Source organism: Xenopus laevis, chromosome 1L (genome assembly GCF_017654675.1).
Source record: "Xenopus laevis strain J_2021 chromosome 1L, Xenopus_laevis_v10.1, whole genome shotgun sequence".
NCBI classification, from domain to species: Eukaryota; Metazoa; Chordata; class Amphibia; order Anura; family Pipidae; genus Xenopus; species Xenopus laevis.
The window spans coordinates 210,046,155-210,065,041 of NC_054371.1; the positions used below are offsets into that span (position 1 = coordinate 210,046,155).

The following is an 18,887-nucleotide window of genomic DNA, read 5'->3' on the forward strand; positions in this document are numbered from 1 at the left end:
GAAAGTCTTTTAATCTGTGCTGGATAGAATTAACTGTTATTTTAAATACGTTTTAACAAATGGTGTAATTGTTCCTTCAACTTTGTGTTTATGTCTAGTTACAGGTATAGGACCTGTTATCCAGAATGCTTGGGACTTGGGGCTTTCCAGATAATGGATCCTTCTGTAATTTGGATCTTCATACCTTTAGTCTACTAGAAAATCATGTAAACATGAAATAAACCCAATAGGCTGATTTTGCTTCCAATAAGGATTCGTTATATCTTAGATTTGATCATGTACAATGTACTGTTTTATTATTACAGAGAAAAAGGAAATCCTTTATAAAAATTCAGATTATAAAATATAGTTTATGGGAGACAGCCTTCCCATAATTTGGAGCTCTCTGAATAATGTGTTTCTGGATAACGGATCCCATACCTGTATATATGAATGTTAAGTTTCTTAACCACTATCTCAAACTGTCCAAGGACAAACTAAGTTGAAGGAACAAGTTACTGAGGAGTTCCATGAATATATAAAAACACGGTAGTGGAATGCCAAGTTGACTTCTAATATCCTCATATTTTGCAGAAGGGGGTACTTTATTTATTAAAATACAGATGTTTCACTGAGTCATGTGATAGAAATTACATCACTAAGCTCCGATTATAACCAATGACATTACTAAGCACTGTTTATAAGGAGATAATTTACAGGATAGTCATGACTCTTGTGTATTTTATAGTGAATAAAGTACCCCCTGTTGCAAAATATGAGGATATTATAAGTTACCAAGGAGTTTCATGACCATACAGGTCATGGAACTCCGAGGTAACTTCTAATGTCCTTATAATTTACATGAGGGGGTACTTTATTTATTATAATACATAAATTTCAGTGAGTCATGTGTCATGTGACAGAAATTGCATCAGAACTCACTGTTTATAACTGATGACATCAGTACTCACTGTTTATAAGGATATAATTTACAAGATATTCATGGCTTTTGTATATTATGTGAATATAATACACAAAAGCCATGAATATCTTGTAAATTATATCCTTATAAACAGTGAGTACTGATGTCATCAGTTATAAACAGTGAGTTCTGATGTCATTTCTGTCACATGACTCACTGAAATTATAATATTATTATAAATAAAGTACCCCCTCATGTAAATTATAAGGATATTAGAAGTTACCTTGGCGTTCCATGACCTGTATAAAAACTGTCATGAAACTCCTCGGTGACTTACAATATCCTTATAATTTACAAGAGGGGGTACTTTATTCACTTTATTCGTGCATGAAAAGCATGCCTAGTCCCTAACCAATAAATCTTACAATTTGTATGATAAAAATTGTGGACCAGAGCATAACATGTAATGATAATTAATATCCATAACTTTTTTTTAAATTACAAATTATGCCATTCAAGCCAGAACACAAGATACTGTACCTTGGACTGATGGAGCAATGGAATTTAAAACTTTAAATGATGAACTGACATTAGAGCAGATTCCAGTTGTAAAGTGCATACTTCCACATCTGTAAGCATACAGGGGGCCACATGCCTAGGGAATAAAACATTTAAATCATTTTATCATCAACACCATTTACATGCCTTGTTAAATAAGGTTTACTTACCAGAAAACCACCTTTAGGATTCTTCACCAAAGTTGACCCCATGGCCATATTTTCTTTTACTTCAATTATATCAGGGATGGTTGTATAGCCTATTAAAGCAAAATTCATGTGACACAGAGACATGGTGAGAAATTGCAGTACCTCTTCCACATCAGAATAGGAAAAAATAACACATGCATTATAGTATTTATAATATAAGAGAATCTTGCTGCATGTGGCACTTCAATAGGAATGGCAAAAAGACACCTTGGCAACTGCAGGCTGGAAATTTTAAAAAAGTGCAGTTGTGCTCTCTACACCATTAAATGCTTCTTTGTTTAGCTGCTTAGGGCAATCAGGGTAAGCTAGCTTTGCTAAAATATCACCGTTGACATTGTAGTTTCACCTGAATGTATAGAGCTGCAGTCAAGCATTGCGACATTTGAGGTTCAATGCTGTGTGTCAGCTGATAATGGATATCTGAACTGTATTTACAGGGTTACCTTGTCTACAGGTACAATTTTATAATTCTCTCTTTATGCAATCTATAGGAATTATAGAAAATCTAAAGACTTACATCTCTTCTTAAAGGGGTTGCTCACCTTTGAGACAATTTACTATACAGAAACAGTTTTAATAACTATCATATTTATTATTCCTAAAACTGTCACATGCTATTGACTTGATTTGAACTCACTTGGTAGGTCAAGTTTTGAACAATTTGATGGCATTAGAACTGGACATTTGTAAACATCTCCCATTCTGTGTTTTGGTTGTCCTTCCAGGGGAGACCCAATAAGCACCCTAAAGTAAAATCACACAACTTAGTTGCCTCTTCAGTACATTTCTTTACAAGAACATAGAGTTCTCATATATCTGACAAAGTATTCCAAGTATTCCATATTGAATGATGAGCCTAGATAATATGTCAGATCCATTGCATCACATTTATACAAATCCCACCTCATTGTCCATTGGTCTAATAGGAAAATGTTCAGAGAAATAAGCTCTGATTGTGAAAATTGAAGAGTTCCTCTGATTCTATTCTGGAAATATAACCCTAGGGGTGTTGTAGTTTGTGTATCTATAGTTTGTGTGTGTGTATATATATATGTGTGTGTGTGTTGGTGGGTGGGTACAGAATGAGTAGTAATTGGAAAATTCAGAGACAGACTAATATCAGGAATCCAAACAGGATATTATGACTTTGTGGGTTCTGTAACAAATGTTTGCCCTAAATATAAGACGAAAACACAAAAGAACATCACAGTAGGTTATAATGTGGCATTGACAACCTAGAAAGTGAGCCTTACACTTCCCTAAGCTATGTCCATATAGTGTCACATTGTGCTGTCTCATCCTTTTACTCTACTGACATTGATCATCTATTATTACTTGCCTTTTACTATTACACTGCCTCATTGTATCGTGAGTATATTTAACCCTCTGGAATAGTCTTGGGCAATAAAATCTATTTACGTTTTGCAAAGAACCTCCAGGCATCCTTATTTTTATTTACGTCACAGTAGCCTAAATGAGTTGTAGTTCCATTGCTCCTCCATTTCATTCTTTCCATATAGTGAAGGCCCATCCTGGGTGTTAGAGTAACCAATGCTCTAAACTAAAATCTAGCTGCAAAAGGCTTAACCTATTCATATTAGGGTTACGCATGTGACTGTTAAGGTTTATAAAGTGCATAGAGTAATTCCAATCTGCTGCTGACAGAGTGCCCACACCCTGTCCATGTAACCAAGGTTCGACCTTAGTTTTTCATATTTACAATACTTTAGTCTTAAAAAGTTTCTCTTGCATCACATACAAAGTCAAGTATAAAGAAACAAAATACCATTTGCCATCATCATTTTCAAACTGTTGAACTGTGTATCCAAACATATCTTCAGCTGAGCCACTGAAAGAAAGTCCATTCTTCACATCCACATTAAATGCTTCTGTAAGCTTCAACAATGCTGTAAATAGCAGAAATTGTTTTTAGATGTTTTCGATTATAGAGGTGGATAGATGGAGATAGGTAGATAATAGATAGATAGATGATATATAGATAGATAGATAGATAGATAGATAGATAGATAGATAGATAGATAGATAGATAGATAGATAGATAGATAGATAGATAGATAGATGATAGATAGATAGATAGATAGATAGATAGATGATAGATGATAGATAGATAGATAGATAGATAGATAGATAGATAGATAGATAGATAGATAGATAGATAGATAGATAGATAGATAGATAGATAGATAGATAGATAGATAGATAGATGATAGATAGATAGATAGATAGATAGATAGATGATAGATGATAGATAGATAGATAGATAGATAGATAGATAGATAGATAGATAGATGATAGATGATAGATGATAGATAGATAGATGATAGATGATAGATAGATAGATAGATAGATACAGTGCCGGGCCAAAGCGGGCAGGCGCCCTAGGCAGCCTGGCCCGGCAAAGCGCCCAATACGCAAATGCGCATGCGCGAAAAAACACAAGTGCGTATGTGCAAAAAAATACGAGTGCGCATGCGCACTTTCGTTTTTCACGCATGCGCAATAGTATTTTTCGCGCATTCGCACTTGTGTATTGGGTGCTTTCCAAAACAAACGCGCATGTCGGCCAGAGCAGGGACCAGACTAGGGGATAGAGGCAGAGAAGGTGAGTGCCTGGTGCCCCTCCAGCTTTGCGCCCTAGGCACATACCTATTCTGCCTACCCCTAGATAGATAGGATAGATAGATAGATAGATAGATAGATAGATAGATAGATAGATAGATAGATAGATAGATAGATAGATAGATAGATAGGATAGATAGATAGATAGATAATGATTAGTGATGAGCAATTCTGTCCCGTTTTGCTTAGTTGAACAATTTGCGAAACTGAAAATATAACAACTCTATTTTCTTTTATTAAGGTTTCCCGGGCTTGTGTAGTGTAATGTATTTACTGCAACATATTCGTCCATTGTACTGTAACTTCCCGCGGTATGCAATTTAGCCAATGCTAGTGCAACTTCGCTCTGCTTGCCAAATTAACGCTAGCGCAACTTCGCCAGCGTTTGTCGAATTTTCGTCTGCCTGCGAAGCCGCCGCTGGCAAATTTTCGCGGCTTAGTAAATTTGCCCCATAGATAAATAGATAGATAGATAGATAGATAGCAAGAGCAGATGTAATTCCTTGAATTCCACATTACATTATTAATTGACAAAATTGTGAAAACAAATAATTACTTGACTTGTGATAACTTTAAAAACAAAAGCATAAGAGTACACACACACTCCGAAGAACATCAAATAGTGTTTTATGTAATTCTGCAACTCCAATACTTTATTTTTTATCACATTTTTCAAATTATGTTATAAACAACTGCTATTCATTTCATTACCCTCTTTCCAATAAGATGTAATATCTTTTTTTATATAGCAGTTTCAGTTTTAGCCCATAATGTGTCAAGCTGTGTACAGTTAATGCTGGAGTTCTATGAACACATATTGTTAATAATAATAACCATTCCACAGATCAAAGAGCACAGATTGCCTTCTGATGTCTAAGATGAAGGATGGCTCAAAGCACATTTATGGTCAGTCCTGGAAGGCAATCGTGTGTTGAAAGCAAAGTTTACAGAAGTAAATTAAGCAAAAAAAAATTTTTTTTTGATGATTTAAATTTAATAAGGATCGGTCCGTGCTGCTGTCACCTTAAGCAGAATCATATGGTGAGGCATTGCTATTTAATTTGATATTTAATAGCATAAAACAGTCGTTCCATCACTGCCAAGGTGTCATAATACACAAAAGCCCTTAATTTATACACTTAAACTGAAATTACAGACAAGGGGGCTCATTTGTCAGCACACAGCAAATTTGTAATCCATGGGAACCAATCAAATGTTTGCTTCCATTGTTCTTCCTGATAACTAATCACTGATTGGATGCTATAAGTTACTATCCAAATGCAAATTTGCCCAGTGTTGATATGTGAGACCCCTTAGCTCTATTTGTTGGTACAGGTATGAGACCTGATATCCAGAATCCTCAGGACCTGGGGTTTTCCAAATAATGGATCTTCATACCTTATGTCTACTAGAAAATCATTTAAACATTAGATAAATGCAAAAAGATTGTTCTGCCACCAATAACAATTGATTATATCTACTAGAAAATAATTTAAACAGTAAATAAACACAGCAAGATTGTTCTGCCATATCTTAGTTGGGATCAAGTACAAGCTACAGTTTTAATATTACAGAGAAAAAGAAAATAATTTTTTAAAAATTCAAATTAATTGGATAAAATGGAGTCTATGGGAGACAGCCTTTCGATAATTTGGAGCCTTTTGCTTAACAGGTGTCTGGAAAATTAAAGATAATCTAAGTGTAGGGATGTGAAAATCTTAGACACCCTTACACTTTACAGACAGGCACATCCCTAGTAATATGGACACCTCAGTGGGTCCTTATGGGGACCTTGTGCTTATGTAACCCCTGTAGTTCACACAGTGTACACTAGTGGCACTGTGCCAGAGTATAAAAGGTTTAGGAACCATGTGCTCTGGGTCCATTGATTTAGCCCAACCAAGCAGGCTGGAAGGGAATGGGTGATGCTGACCCTAGGCGCCTTGGCCCTAGTAATTAGACAGCTATACTCGTTTTATAGATCGCTCTAGGAGTGATAGAGAGGTTAATTAGTTGAACAGCTCAAGGCTCCGCCGAGGAGATTAGAGGGATTAAGATCCCAGGGTATTACTGACCCAGAGTAAGCTACACTCACCCTGCCTGCTTGTACTGTCAATTTTAAGGATTTCATTAAAGTTTATCTGTTTTAACCTATCTTCTGGTTCCACCGCTTTTGATGACCTTCCGGACGCCACCCTCCTTCCCACTTTCAGTGCCTGTTTTGTTCGCTATAGTGCCGTACCGGACCGGCATGGAGGGCTGCCTCAAGAACCGGAAGTTGATCCCCTCTCTTGGTTAGCGATTTCATTTTTTGCTCTATAAGGAACCAAGTGTTGAGATAGGGATGTCAGGAGTTCCCCTAGTCTGCCACTGGAAGATATCCTGAAAACCGGGCAATACCCATCACATGCTGTCAACTTACTCTCTGCTGTATATTCCCTAGCCTGTGGGGATTCAGCCTATACGTGCTGTGAGTATATGTTTCCTTATGCTGCTGTGTATGTTCTATACTCCATTGTGGATCAATGTGCTAAATGATCTCTGTGCTATTGTTCAATAAATACTGTTCTTGGTTCAACTGTTAAAGAACTACTGGCGCCCATCATTGTGCTATCGCATCAGGTTACAGTTACACTACACCCTTGCCTCCACCCCGCTGCGAGGGCTTACCCCTGAGAAAGAGAGCTCATCGGTGGTTTTAGCCCACCAAGGAAAGTAGCTAAACTGTCCTAGCACAAGTCAGTTTACTATAGCGCTACATAAGGAAAAGGGACAGGTAAGAGAAGTCTGAAACAACTATACAGTATGTATAATCTCACAAATAAACTACCCTCCTGGGACATTATTCAAAATGTATATATACAAGTATGTGACTTGTTATCCAGAATGCTTGGGACTTGGGAGTTTCTGGATAAAGGATCTTTCTCTAATTTCAATCTACATATTTTAGATCTACTAAAAAACACATAAACATTAATTAAACCCAATAGGCTGGTTTTGCTTCCAATAAGGATTAATTATATCTTAGTTGGAATCAAGTACAAGCTTTTGTTTTATTATTACAGCAAAAAATGAAATCATTGTTAAAAATGTTAATTATTTAATTAAAATGTAATCTATAGGAAATGGCCTTCCCATAATTTGGAGCTTTCTGGATAATGTGTTTACGGAAAATGGATCCCATACCTATATACAGTATACATATAACAGTCAAGTGACTAATCACATCAGTGAATTAATCTACGTACATCTGGATTGGGTGAGTGCTGCACCAACTGCCAATGGGTGAGAGCAAAGTAATCACAGGTCACTATATGTAAAGCCAAATTGAATAGGCATGTGTCTTTAAAGACCTTGAGAGCCAAATGCAACAATTTTTTGTTTACATACAAATTAAATTTGATCATGGGTTTTTTTTGCATTTATCTTTCTCAAAATCACATTGTTCCATTGATTTTTAAAAATGTTTAAACAGCTTAAAAAACACTTTGAAATAGCCTTGACAATACACATCTCATGACTTTTGTAGATCTTCCATTTTTTTTGTTGCACAAACTCAAGTTAGAAAAACTTGAATTTGAATATATTTGAAATCATTCTTCTTGCTGCAATTTTCTAATAAACTTGCCATTCATATTTGCTTTGGTATGGTCCCAAATATTTTTGGAGAAATATCCATAATCTTTTGTTTATTTCTTTCTTTGTAAGGCCCATAAATATTGTAATTCATTCTTAAATACCACTCTGCCTAAGTTGCTAATAGATGAAAGTTCTGCAAGACAAATCTTTAAGTGGAAATCTGGTAGATATCACAATGAGTTGCTGAGCTGTTGGGTCACACGTCACAATGTCTCTTTTTGAATGCCTATAACTTTTATAAATATTCATAACATTTAACATGTACCTCCATAAAAATATAAGCAGAATTGTATTCCAGGGCAATGGGCAACAATAGGAAATATATTAGAAAATTAAACAATTTCAGGGGAACTCAAACAACTTCATGAATGAAGTTAAATGGAGAGATGAGTAGGTAAAGTAGTAGGGACTATTTGCTGTTCCTTTCTGTTCTTTTACTTTAGCACTGAAGTTGGTGTAGAAAAGACAAACCCTAAAATAAAACCTCACCAACTTTAAAGTGATAATATAAGTTAAACCCTTAGAAAAAAGAAGGTATAAATAATAGAAAGGGGGATTTTTGGCACAATAAGGTATAAGACTAATGTCAGTTGATCGTGCACCTGTGCCTGGTTTAGACCTTATTTATGATATTTTAATTTCACTCTGTGTTTCTAATGAATAAAAGTAAATATTTTCTATAACAAATAGGGATGTAGCGAACCGCCGATAATGTGTTCGCGAACGCCGTTCGCGAACACCGGCAAAAAATGCGAACAGTTCGCGAACAGTTCGCAAACTTCGAACATCCGAAAATCGTTCGATTCGAACGATCGAAGGATTTTAATCGTTCGATCGAACGATTTTCGTTCGAATCGAACGAAAATCGTTCGATTTTAGCGACCGAATGGTCGAATGGTCGAACGATTTTGACGCGAACGCCTATTGGCGAACGTCGCGCGACGTTCGCGAACTTGCGGCGGACACGAACAGCCGATGTTCGCGCGAACAAGTTCGCCGCAGAACAGTCCGCGACATCCCTAATAACAAACACAATATTAAAAAAACCTCGGCGGGCCTCACCGACCCAGACCTGTTAAGTGCCAGAAACCCTGGGTGCTGCACCTTTACCTACCCTTGACCTGATTGTGACTGCAACAAGTTAGAAAATTAGGTACGTGGGGGGCAGATGGGGTTTACAAACTTGGTGGAGGTTCAGGGGGGGTGCGTGCCCCTGAAGTGGCAGCACCTGTAGACTTAGTATTATATATTTTCATAATTTTCTAATTCCATTAGATGTAGTTGTTTATTCTATAAAAAACAGGATCAAGTCTTTTCAGCCAATTCATTTGCCTGTGGTCCACGTGGTGGACGTGGTGGACTTCCAAGTATTTTGTGCGTAAGAGGGTGGAAAAGGTTGTTCTTTTAATTTTGGGGTACTTTCTAGTTTTGGCCATTAGATGTAAAAAGTTAATAGTCAGGGATGTAGCGAACTGTTCTGCTGCGAACTAGTTCGTGTGAACTTCGACCGTTCGCGTCCGCCGAATGTTCGCGAACGTTTGGGAACGTTCGCATTTTGAGTTCGCGTTCGATCGTTCGACCATTAGACCATTCGAATTCCTTCGACCGCTAAAAATCGAACGATTTCCATTCGTTCGAACGATTGTAAGCATTCGATCGAATGAAAAGCATTCGATCGAATGGCTTCGATCGTTCGATTCGAATGAAAATCCTTCGATCGAATGATTAAAATCCTTCGATCGTTCGAATCGAACGATTTTAGCGGGTGTTCGAAGTTCGCGAACTGTCCGCGAACGTTCGCATTTTTTGCCGGTGTTCGCGAACGGCGTTCGCGAACACCAAATCGACAGTTCGCTACATCCCTATTAATAGTTGCTGTTGTTATTATAATATAGGGGACTCTAGAGGGGGCTTGTGAGTAGAAATAGTTTAATAGAGTTTAGGAAAAGTCCTAGGGGGCAGTGTTAGAGGAAATTAGGTGTGTCATGGGAAGTAGATTCATACAGGAATTCACCTGACCAGCAAAGCCATCCCCAAGAGGAAGAGATAGGAAACTTAGCTAGCATAGGACCTAGCTTGTATAATAGCAAACTGTAGTAGTGTGAGGGACGGTAGGACAGCCAGAATCCCAAGTAGGAGTAAGTGGGAAATAGTGTCCCAGTGGGTAACCCACCATTCAAAATAAAACATTTTTGGACTTTACATCTCACAGCACACTTGTGCTTTTAGTGTGGGCAATCCCTAAGACTATTATACCTATATTATACCTATATTATACCTGAATGAGTGGGTTTATGTAGAATATGATCTGTGGTAAAACAGTATAAAACAAACCAAATGTAAGCTCATCAGCAGGAGAGACTCCCAGGAGAAGAGGTTGGAAGGAACATCAAGGCCTCGGAAATCTTCAACATCAAGGTCATGTAAGATAAAATGCTGGGCAATGTAGAATATCATCTTTATGGGCCAAATTAATGAATGTATTACATGTACTGTGTGGGATCCATTATCTAGAAACCCATATACTGAAAGCTCCGCATTACAGAATGCCTGTCTCCCATAGACTCAATTTTATCCCATTAATCCAAATAGATCAATTATGCAGAAAACCCCAGGTCCCGAGCATTCTGGATAACAGGTCCATTGGTGCCTAAAAGAATTAAAGGGATGGTTCAAGTTAACTTTTAGTATGTTATAGAATGGCAAACCCTAAGCAACTTTTCATTTTGTCTTTATTATTTATTGTTATAGTTATTTCTATTATTTCACTCCTTCTTCTGACTCTTTCCAGCATTCAAATGGGGGTCACTGACCCAATCTACAAAAATGCTCTATAAGGCTACATGTATTGTTATTGCTTCTTTTTATTATATATCTTGCTATTTAGGCCCTCTCTTATTCATATTCTAGTCTCTTATTCAAATCAGTGCATGGTTGATTGCATTATCCCAAAGATTAACATCCCATTTAAAATGCACTTTCTTGAGAATACTTATATTTACTTGTAGAGAATTTATATTACCCTCCCTTCACTAAACAATCTTCCGGATTAGTACATTGATTTCAATTATGAATTGAAGAAGTTTAGCGCTCACTGCACTAGCGATGTGGCCCCTAGGGATGTCGCGGACTGTTCTGCGGCGAACTTGTTCGCGCGAACATCGGCTGTTCGCGTCCGCCGCAAGTTCGCGAACGTCGCGCGACGTTCGCCAATAGGCGTTCGCGTCAAAATCGTTCGACCATTCGACCATTCGGTCACTAAAATCGAACGATTTTCGTTCGATTCGAACGAAAATCGTTCGATCGAACGATTAAAATCCTTCGATCGTTCGAATCGAACGATTTTCGGATGTTCGAAGTTCGCGAACTGTTCGCGAACTGTTCGCATTTTTTGCCGGTGTTCGCGAACTGCGTTCGCGAACACATTATCGGCGGTTCGCTACATCCCTACTGGCCCCTCCTCGACCCAATCCGTTGCTACAAGTTAGAGGCACGGAGCGGGATGGGGGGGGGGCGCATTGGAGCAACCCCTGAAACGCGCCTATACAGAAATCAGTAAATATTGCTCTATTACATCTTTTACCTTGAGCCACTATGATGGTCTGTGTGTTGCCTCAGAGATTACCCAACCAGAAATACTGCAGCTCTAACTATAACAATAAAAGACGGAACTTTGTCCATTAATTGGTTCATGTGACCTAACATGTATGTTTGTTTGTGTGCACCATGAATTGTAGGATCCCAGGGGTCAGCCCTTCGTTTTTAAAATGCCAATTTGCTATTTATGATTACCCAATGGCACATACAACTAAAAAAGTATATTGTTATGAAAGTGGTTTATTTATATGAAACAGAGTTTTACATATGAGTAGTGATGGCCAATTTTTCTCTAATTTCCAGCGAAATCGGGACATGGCGAAAAATTTGTGAAACGCGAGTTTTGACGCCATCAGCATCGACGCCGGTGACAATTTGACGTGCACCAATTTAATCCAATTGCATTGAAGTCAATGGCCGTGCGGTAAATTGTCGCTGGTGTCGAAATTTTAATTTTGTTGGAAAATATGAGTTAGTGATGTGTAAGACGATATATTCTTCACCTGCACCCAACCCTAACCTACCCCCTCCCAATCCTCACCTGGCCCAGCCTGCCATTCCCCCTCTATTTATAGACCCCGCCCCGCAGTGATGTCACGAAAGGGATGGGGCGGGAGTGAGTCTATAAATTTAGGGGCTGGAAGGCGGCAGTGCTAGGTCATGGGCGGGGATAGCAGGCGATGAGCTGAACGCACGACCCGACGATTTTTATGCAAGAGCCCGACCCACGGGTAAACCCACAGGCCCCACAGGTTTTCGGTCGGCCCACACATCACTAGTTTGAGCTGTTTTATGCAATATATTTTTTAAAGATACCTACATTGTTCAAGGGTATACTTTTCTTTTTAGTTTAGATTCAATGTATATGGAAAAGGGATTCTCCAAAGGAAACCTTTTTGTGCTTTTCTGAAGCCCTATAATGCAGGCACCAAGTTCCACCAGTACCATTAAGGATACCTAAGGGTTACTACGAGTCACAAGTGGGTGATATGTAGTAATATGTAGTGATAAGGGGAGCAGGACGAGACTTTTGTTGGAGGCTACCAATAGAAGGCTTTCCATTGGCAAATTTATGATTACATATGAATGGTCTGTTTTTGGCTAAACCTCCTTTGTTATTCTACACCTTTGATAGTGACACAAGGAAAGGTTGACCTGTATTACAAACCAGAGGATTTCACTGCTTAGTAGTAGGAAATTGAAAGCGAGTATATGGCTGGTTGCTTTGAGTTTCTTGGATCATATGACTGCCAATACAACTGCATTGCTTAATAGAAGGGTAAAGTGTTAATGAGTTCTGGTGTTTGTCCCATTTCTCTCACACATACTGTACAGCTGTCTGTATGTTTTACAGTGTAGTGCTACAGAATGTATGGCAAGATAGCAGACATAAATTTCCAGCAAATGAATTTCTGGAATGTAATGTGAGTGACCAGCTTGACAATGCCTGGGAAGCATCACTTATCGCTGACAGTTGTGTTTTTGTGCAACTGCATAGCTTCAGATTTGCAGAAGCGTGCAAATCAACTGGACTTGCTGTGTTGTTCTTAAAGATGTTTCACCAGTCATCCAACTTGCTTTCTCAATTCAGAATGACTTGTAAATAGGATATTTCGGGAATAAATACCCTGGAATTTTGCTCCAATCAGCACACTCTGTTTATCATGATATCAGGATCTCATGAAGTTAGGCGTTGATTGTATTGGCATGATTGGAGCTTTGAGTTATTAACGGATAAGCAAACCTTGTAATGTAAATGTAATTAGGGTGCTATTCTAAGCACTTTTGCAATGTACATTCATTATTATTGTTTTAATTCCAGGATATAAAAGGATACATGTCCTGTTAACATGAATAAATTGTGTTACAATTACAGCGCCAACTGCTGGTCATTTTCCAACCTGTCTGACCACCAAGAAGTCAAGGAAGTTGTCAGGAGAAAGAAAGAGGCTGCTCTGATGTTCTTCTGCTAACCAGTAATTGTAGCACAATTCATCCATGTTATTAACAGGAAATGTATCCTTTAATATCTTGGAATTAAAAAAAAAAATAACCAATGTACATTGCAAAAGTGCTTAGAATAGCAGCCTCATTAATTTTACATTCACTTATTTTTAAGGTTTACTTATCCTTTAAACCTTCCAGGAAGTGTTGCCAAAACAGCATTGTATGTACAAAAGATGTCGCACCCCCTCCCCCCGCCTCTATTCAAACTCGGTTTTTCAATTTTTTCAGAGGTGTTGAAGCCATATACAGTGGTGTGAAAAACTATTTGCCCCCTTCCTGATTTCTTATTCTTTTGCATGTTTGTCACACAAAATGTTTCTGATCATCAAACACATTTAACTATTAGTCAAAGATAACACAAGTAAACACAAAATGCAGTTTTTAAATGAGGGTTTTTATTATTTAGGGAGAAAAGAAATCCAAACCTGTGTGAAAAAGTAATTGCCCCCTGAACCTAATAACTGGTTGGGCCACCCTTAGCAGCAATAACTGCAATCAAGCGTTTGCGATAACTTGCAACGAGTCTTTTACAGCGCTCTGGAGGAATTGTGGGCCACTCATCTTTTGCTCTTTCTTATGGTGGAGTCGTGAACACTGACCTTAATTGAGGCAAGTGAGGCCTGCAGTTCTTTAGATGTTGTCCTGGGGTCTTTTGTGGCCTCTCGGATGAGTTGTCTCTGCGCTCTTGGGGTAATTTTGGTCGGCCGGCCACTCCTGGGAAGGTTCACCACTGTTCCATGTTTTTGCCATTTGTGGATAATGGCTCTCACTGTGGTTCGCTGGAGTCCCAAAGCTTTAGAAATGGCTTTATAACCTTTGAAATTGAACTCAGGTGTGATAAACCACAGTTAAGTTATTTTTTAACAAGGGGGGCAATCACTTTTTCACACAGGCCCATGTAGATTTGGAGTTTTTTTTCTCCCTTAATAACGTAAACCTTCATTTAAAAACTGCATTTTGTGTTCAATTATGTTATCTTTGACTAATATTTAACGGTTTTTGATGAGCAGAAACATTTAAGTGTGACAAACATGCAAAAGAATAAGAAATCAGGAAGGGGACAAATAGTTTTTCACACCACTGTATGTAAAACCAGAAAAACCAAGTTTTAATACTGGCACGGGGGTGGGTGGCTGGGTGCGACATCTCTTGTCTGCCATGTACAATGCTGGAAGGTTTAATAACACCTCAAAGATCCAATCATGTTGATACAATCAACACCTAACTTCATGACATCCTTGCGGATTATGATAAACAGATTATGCTGAATGGAGAAACATTCCTGGGTTTTTATTTTCAAGATACCTTATTTACAAGTCATTCTGAAAGAAAAACACAGCAAGTCCTTGTGGGTCTTACTGGTCCAGATCCATTCCTCCTTGCCTGACCTCTTTCTAACCAATAGAAGAAAAGCAGGTGCTCACTGGTCGGATGGGGGGGGAGGCGGATAGAGGAGGGTTGAGGCTGGCAAGGGGGGCCTTGAAGTTGGGAAGGGGGTGTAGGGAGCCTGGGGTGAGTGTGTACAGGCCCCTGATATGGCAGACTCTGTGGGCCCGGATCCCCCAGTCCATCACTGCCCTTGCACCATAGCCCTCGGGGGTTTGAGCTGCCATCCATTCACTGCTACATTTATCTCAACAAACTGCTGAAGGGATACTGATTGATATCAAAAATAAGTACAATAATGGTGTGGAAATTACATCTGTAGCGTGTTGTGGGTCAAACACTTCTACTTTGGTGTTATTGTGCACCTTCCCAGCTCCTCCAGTTAGGTAGGTCCTGATGCAACCGCATTGTATCACCCATCTTTGATGTCACTGGCAGCGGTGGGTGGGTGCAAGTTTAAAAATGTCTGCAGACATTGGATTCATGAGTTTGGATTAGTAAGGTCTGCCCAGTGCATCACGAAAGCATAGAACAATACTAGTGTATTTTGCATATAACCAACATATGAACTGGCCAGGGCAAGAACCAACTAGCAGTCAATGGAAACCATTACAATGTTCAGAAAACTAAACCAAATTATATCCAATCATTACTAGAAAAATTCATAACACATTACCACAAATTCACAAACTGCAAAAGTTGTCTTTTTCTCAAGGCTGAATCTTTAATTGCAAAGTTAAATGCTCATGGGATCATTTTTGCATATTAAGTATTTTTTAAGAGGCTTTTGTCCCCTTTAGTGACCTTTCAAGCTACAGTTTCAAGCCGTACTAGACGAAAACAAGCAAACTCTTCAGAGTGTTTTTCATTACTTTACAATAATGTTTCCGGGACTTGCCTTTGCCTTTTGATGTTGCATTAACAGGATGTTTAGTGTCTTTAAAGAATTTGACATGAAACTTCTTCTGAACTCTTTAACTTTTCCCCTCAACCAACTCACAAACCGTTTAGCAGAGGATGACACATAATGATAGAAACTTCAGACAAAAGAGAAGTGGAATTGGTTATGCTATGTTGCATTTGTTTTGCATTTTTTGTACATTCTTTAAGGCCAGAATCTATAGACATACTGTATTTGTGAAGGGTATTATCCGTAAACAGGAAAATGGCAGGTTTGCAGGGTTTGTATATGCTAAAAATATATTAGGCATATACACACAAACTAGCAGTAGAACATTGTTGTAATAAAAAATTAACAATGTACAATTATATATATCTATATATAAGTATTATTAACTATCGGAAGGAAGTGAAGGGGATGTTCTCTTTTACCCCAGGGGTCCTCCCTAGAGCAAGGTGGTAGGGATGTATCAGAAAGGTATTAGTGTAGAGTCACAGTGGGAAGGGCTCCCCTGTGGGGGATCTAGTGATTCTAGTATCAAGTGTAGGGTGTAACATGGGTTAGGCCTGGGGACAAAGAAATGGAAGGATCATGGTGGAAGGGGCATGAGTTACAGAGCAAATGTAAGGCTACTCACCGTTGTGTGGAAGGGATGTCTGGCTCTGCCCGTCTTTGCAGGCAAGTAGTTTGTCGCAGTCGCCGGCGAAAGCGCGCCTGTGCGTCTGTGCGCGAGCGTGCGCTTTGATGCGCGTGCGCATTGTCTTTGCGCGCACTGCGTATGTTCGTGCGTGCGTTGCGTCACCCGGCGTTTTTGCGCATGCGAGTTCACGCCAGGCCTATATCAACTCAGTTGACATACAAACAAACTGCTAGGTTATCTTAGTTCATTTCCAAGAGACCCCAGCGTTATAGATTTGATCTCCTGTTGTTGACCCGGCTATTCCTGACTCGCTTGAACTCTGCCTGCACCCGACCTCGGCCTGATTTTGACTACGAACCTAATCTGCCTGCATCTGACCCCGGCCTGATCCCGTTTATGAATCTGAGCTGCCTGCCTCTGACCCGGACCTGTTTGACCTCAGCTTTCATACTCCTGTTACTTCGTCTGGACTCTCCGGCCTCTTTTCACAGCGCATTCTTCCTGTTTCATCCTCAGGTTAGTCTGTCGCTGGTGAAAGCTGCTTGTGAGCCCTCTTCTACTAATTGATCCGCATAAAGCCTTATAGCAAAGCTGTGCTTAGGAGGAACAACCACACATTTAGTTGCAATTGTTTGCAATCTTTAGCAGCTATCAGAGGTTACAAGAAAGTTAATGGTTAAATATTGTAAAAAAATGAATTGTTTACCTTGCCCTACACTTAACTGATGTTAATATATGTTGGTTGTTCTTTATGTAAATGTGTTAATAAACAAGCTGCCCCCTTTTCACCCAAAATATCTCATGTCTGGTACGTTAGCTTATGGATGGTCAGGGGCTGCCAGATTCATGTTGCCCCTCTCAAGCTTTTTATTGGAACTTGGCTGTCTTTTAAAAACTGCCTAGCACTTTGAAACCTAGACATGCCTTCTTCCATAGCTACTAATATTGTGAGGTTGAGCATGGAGTCATGGACTCACTTGGCTGGTTGGTGCTCCATAGTTCATTAGAAGCTGACTATAGTGGGGATAGGAGTTTGGAGGAAGTACCAAATGGTATCTTACACTATATCAAGTCAATATAAATGTTATCTGTTGGTACCATGCATCAAATATCCATGCCTATTAGACATAATTTTAAACAAAAAACTTTGCACTGCACTTTGTATTGAGTAAATAAGCCCTAATATTTATTTCCATCCTGTAGTGGTATTCTTATTATAAAACGTTTACTTTTTTAGAAGTGCTATAGAAATGGCTTTGTAATGAGTATATATATTTCCTCTGAGTAATTCTTCCCTATATGCTTTGCGTCTGTGTGACTGGGTCTCTTTGTGTCACTGTCTCTTTCTCTGTTCCTGTCTGTCTGGACTGATATTTTCATGCAGCCATGTCGTGGCACCATATTGTACCAGAGGACTGGAAATTGCAATATTTGCTGTCACACACACAATATACATCTAAATAAACAAATAATCAGGGTATATATAATTGTAAATAAAAACATTCCTTCTCTGCATGGTCGCATTAAATATTTATATGCCATATAGTTTGCCTTGACTCACTCTTTCTACAAGCTTTCTATTACAGGTATAGGATCCATTATCAGGAAGCCCAATATCCAGAAAGCTCTGAATTACGGGAAGGTCAACTACCATGGACTCCATTTTAATCAAATAATTCAAAGTTTGACAACACATTTCCTTTCTCTCTGTAATAATAAAACAGTAGCTTGTACTCGATCCAAACTAAGATATAATTAATCCTTATTGGAAGCAAAACCAGCCTATTGGGTTTATTTAATGTTTACATGATTTTTTAGTAGTGAACACGATTCCCTTGCAGCGCGCACTCAACGAACCAGCAGATATCGGTGTGATTGAAACATCTCTATTCAACGGACAATCCTCCTAACGCGTTTCCGGTGCTGTTCGGTTGAGTGCACGCTGCAAGGGTAAAGATCTGTTTCTCCAAAGATGCCCCAGTAGCTCCCCATCTTCTTTTCTGCTGATTCACTGCACATGCTCTGTGCTGCTGTCACTTACTGAGCTTTAGGACCAACTCACAATATGCAGTACACATGGAATAGAAATGTCACAATATAAGGCTGAGGGTTAAGTTCTCCTTTAAAGGGCTTGGAATGTAGTAGGGTTGGAGTACTCCCTCCATATATTGGTATATATGATATTTTAGTAGACTTAAAGTATAACAAGCATTCTGGATAGCAACTCCCATACATGTACTATCTTTTTTGGTTGATACAGACTTCACATTTTCAGGTTGCACCAACTAAGACAGCATGCTCTCATTATAGCTCATTTCCCTAATTCACTCCCGAGTCCTTTGTTATTCCCAAAGGTGGTAGTTGTGCTTCCAAAAGTCACATTGCAAGAACAGTTACATTTTGCAACTT

At 38.9% G+C, this 18,887-nt stretch overlaps 1 protein-coding gene across 1 annotated transcript in view; it reads right to left on the reverse strand.

Moving 5' to 3' along the window:
- The window catches only part of LOC108718392 (integrin alpha-1-like), a 96,349-nt gene that overhangs the window by 69,267 nt on the left and 8,195 nt on the right, over positions 1–18,887 (reverse strand). The window contains 4 exon segments of the mRNA XM_018266178.2: positions 1,442–1,556; positions 1,630–1,718; positions 2,306–2,412; positions 3,455–3,575. Coding sequence (XP_018121667.1) covers positions 1,442–1,556; positions 1,630–1,718; positions 2,306–2,412; positions 3,455–3,575 — 432 coding nt within the window.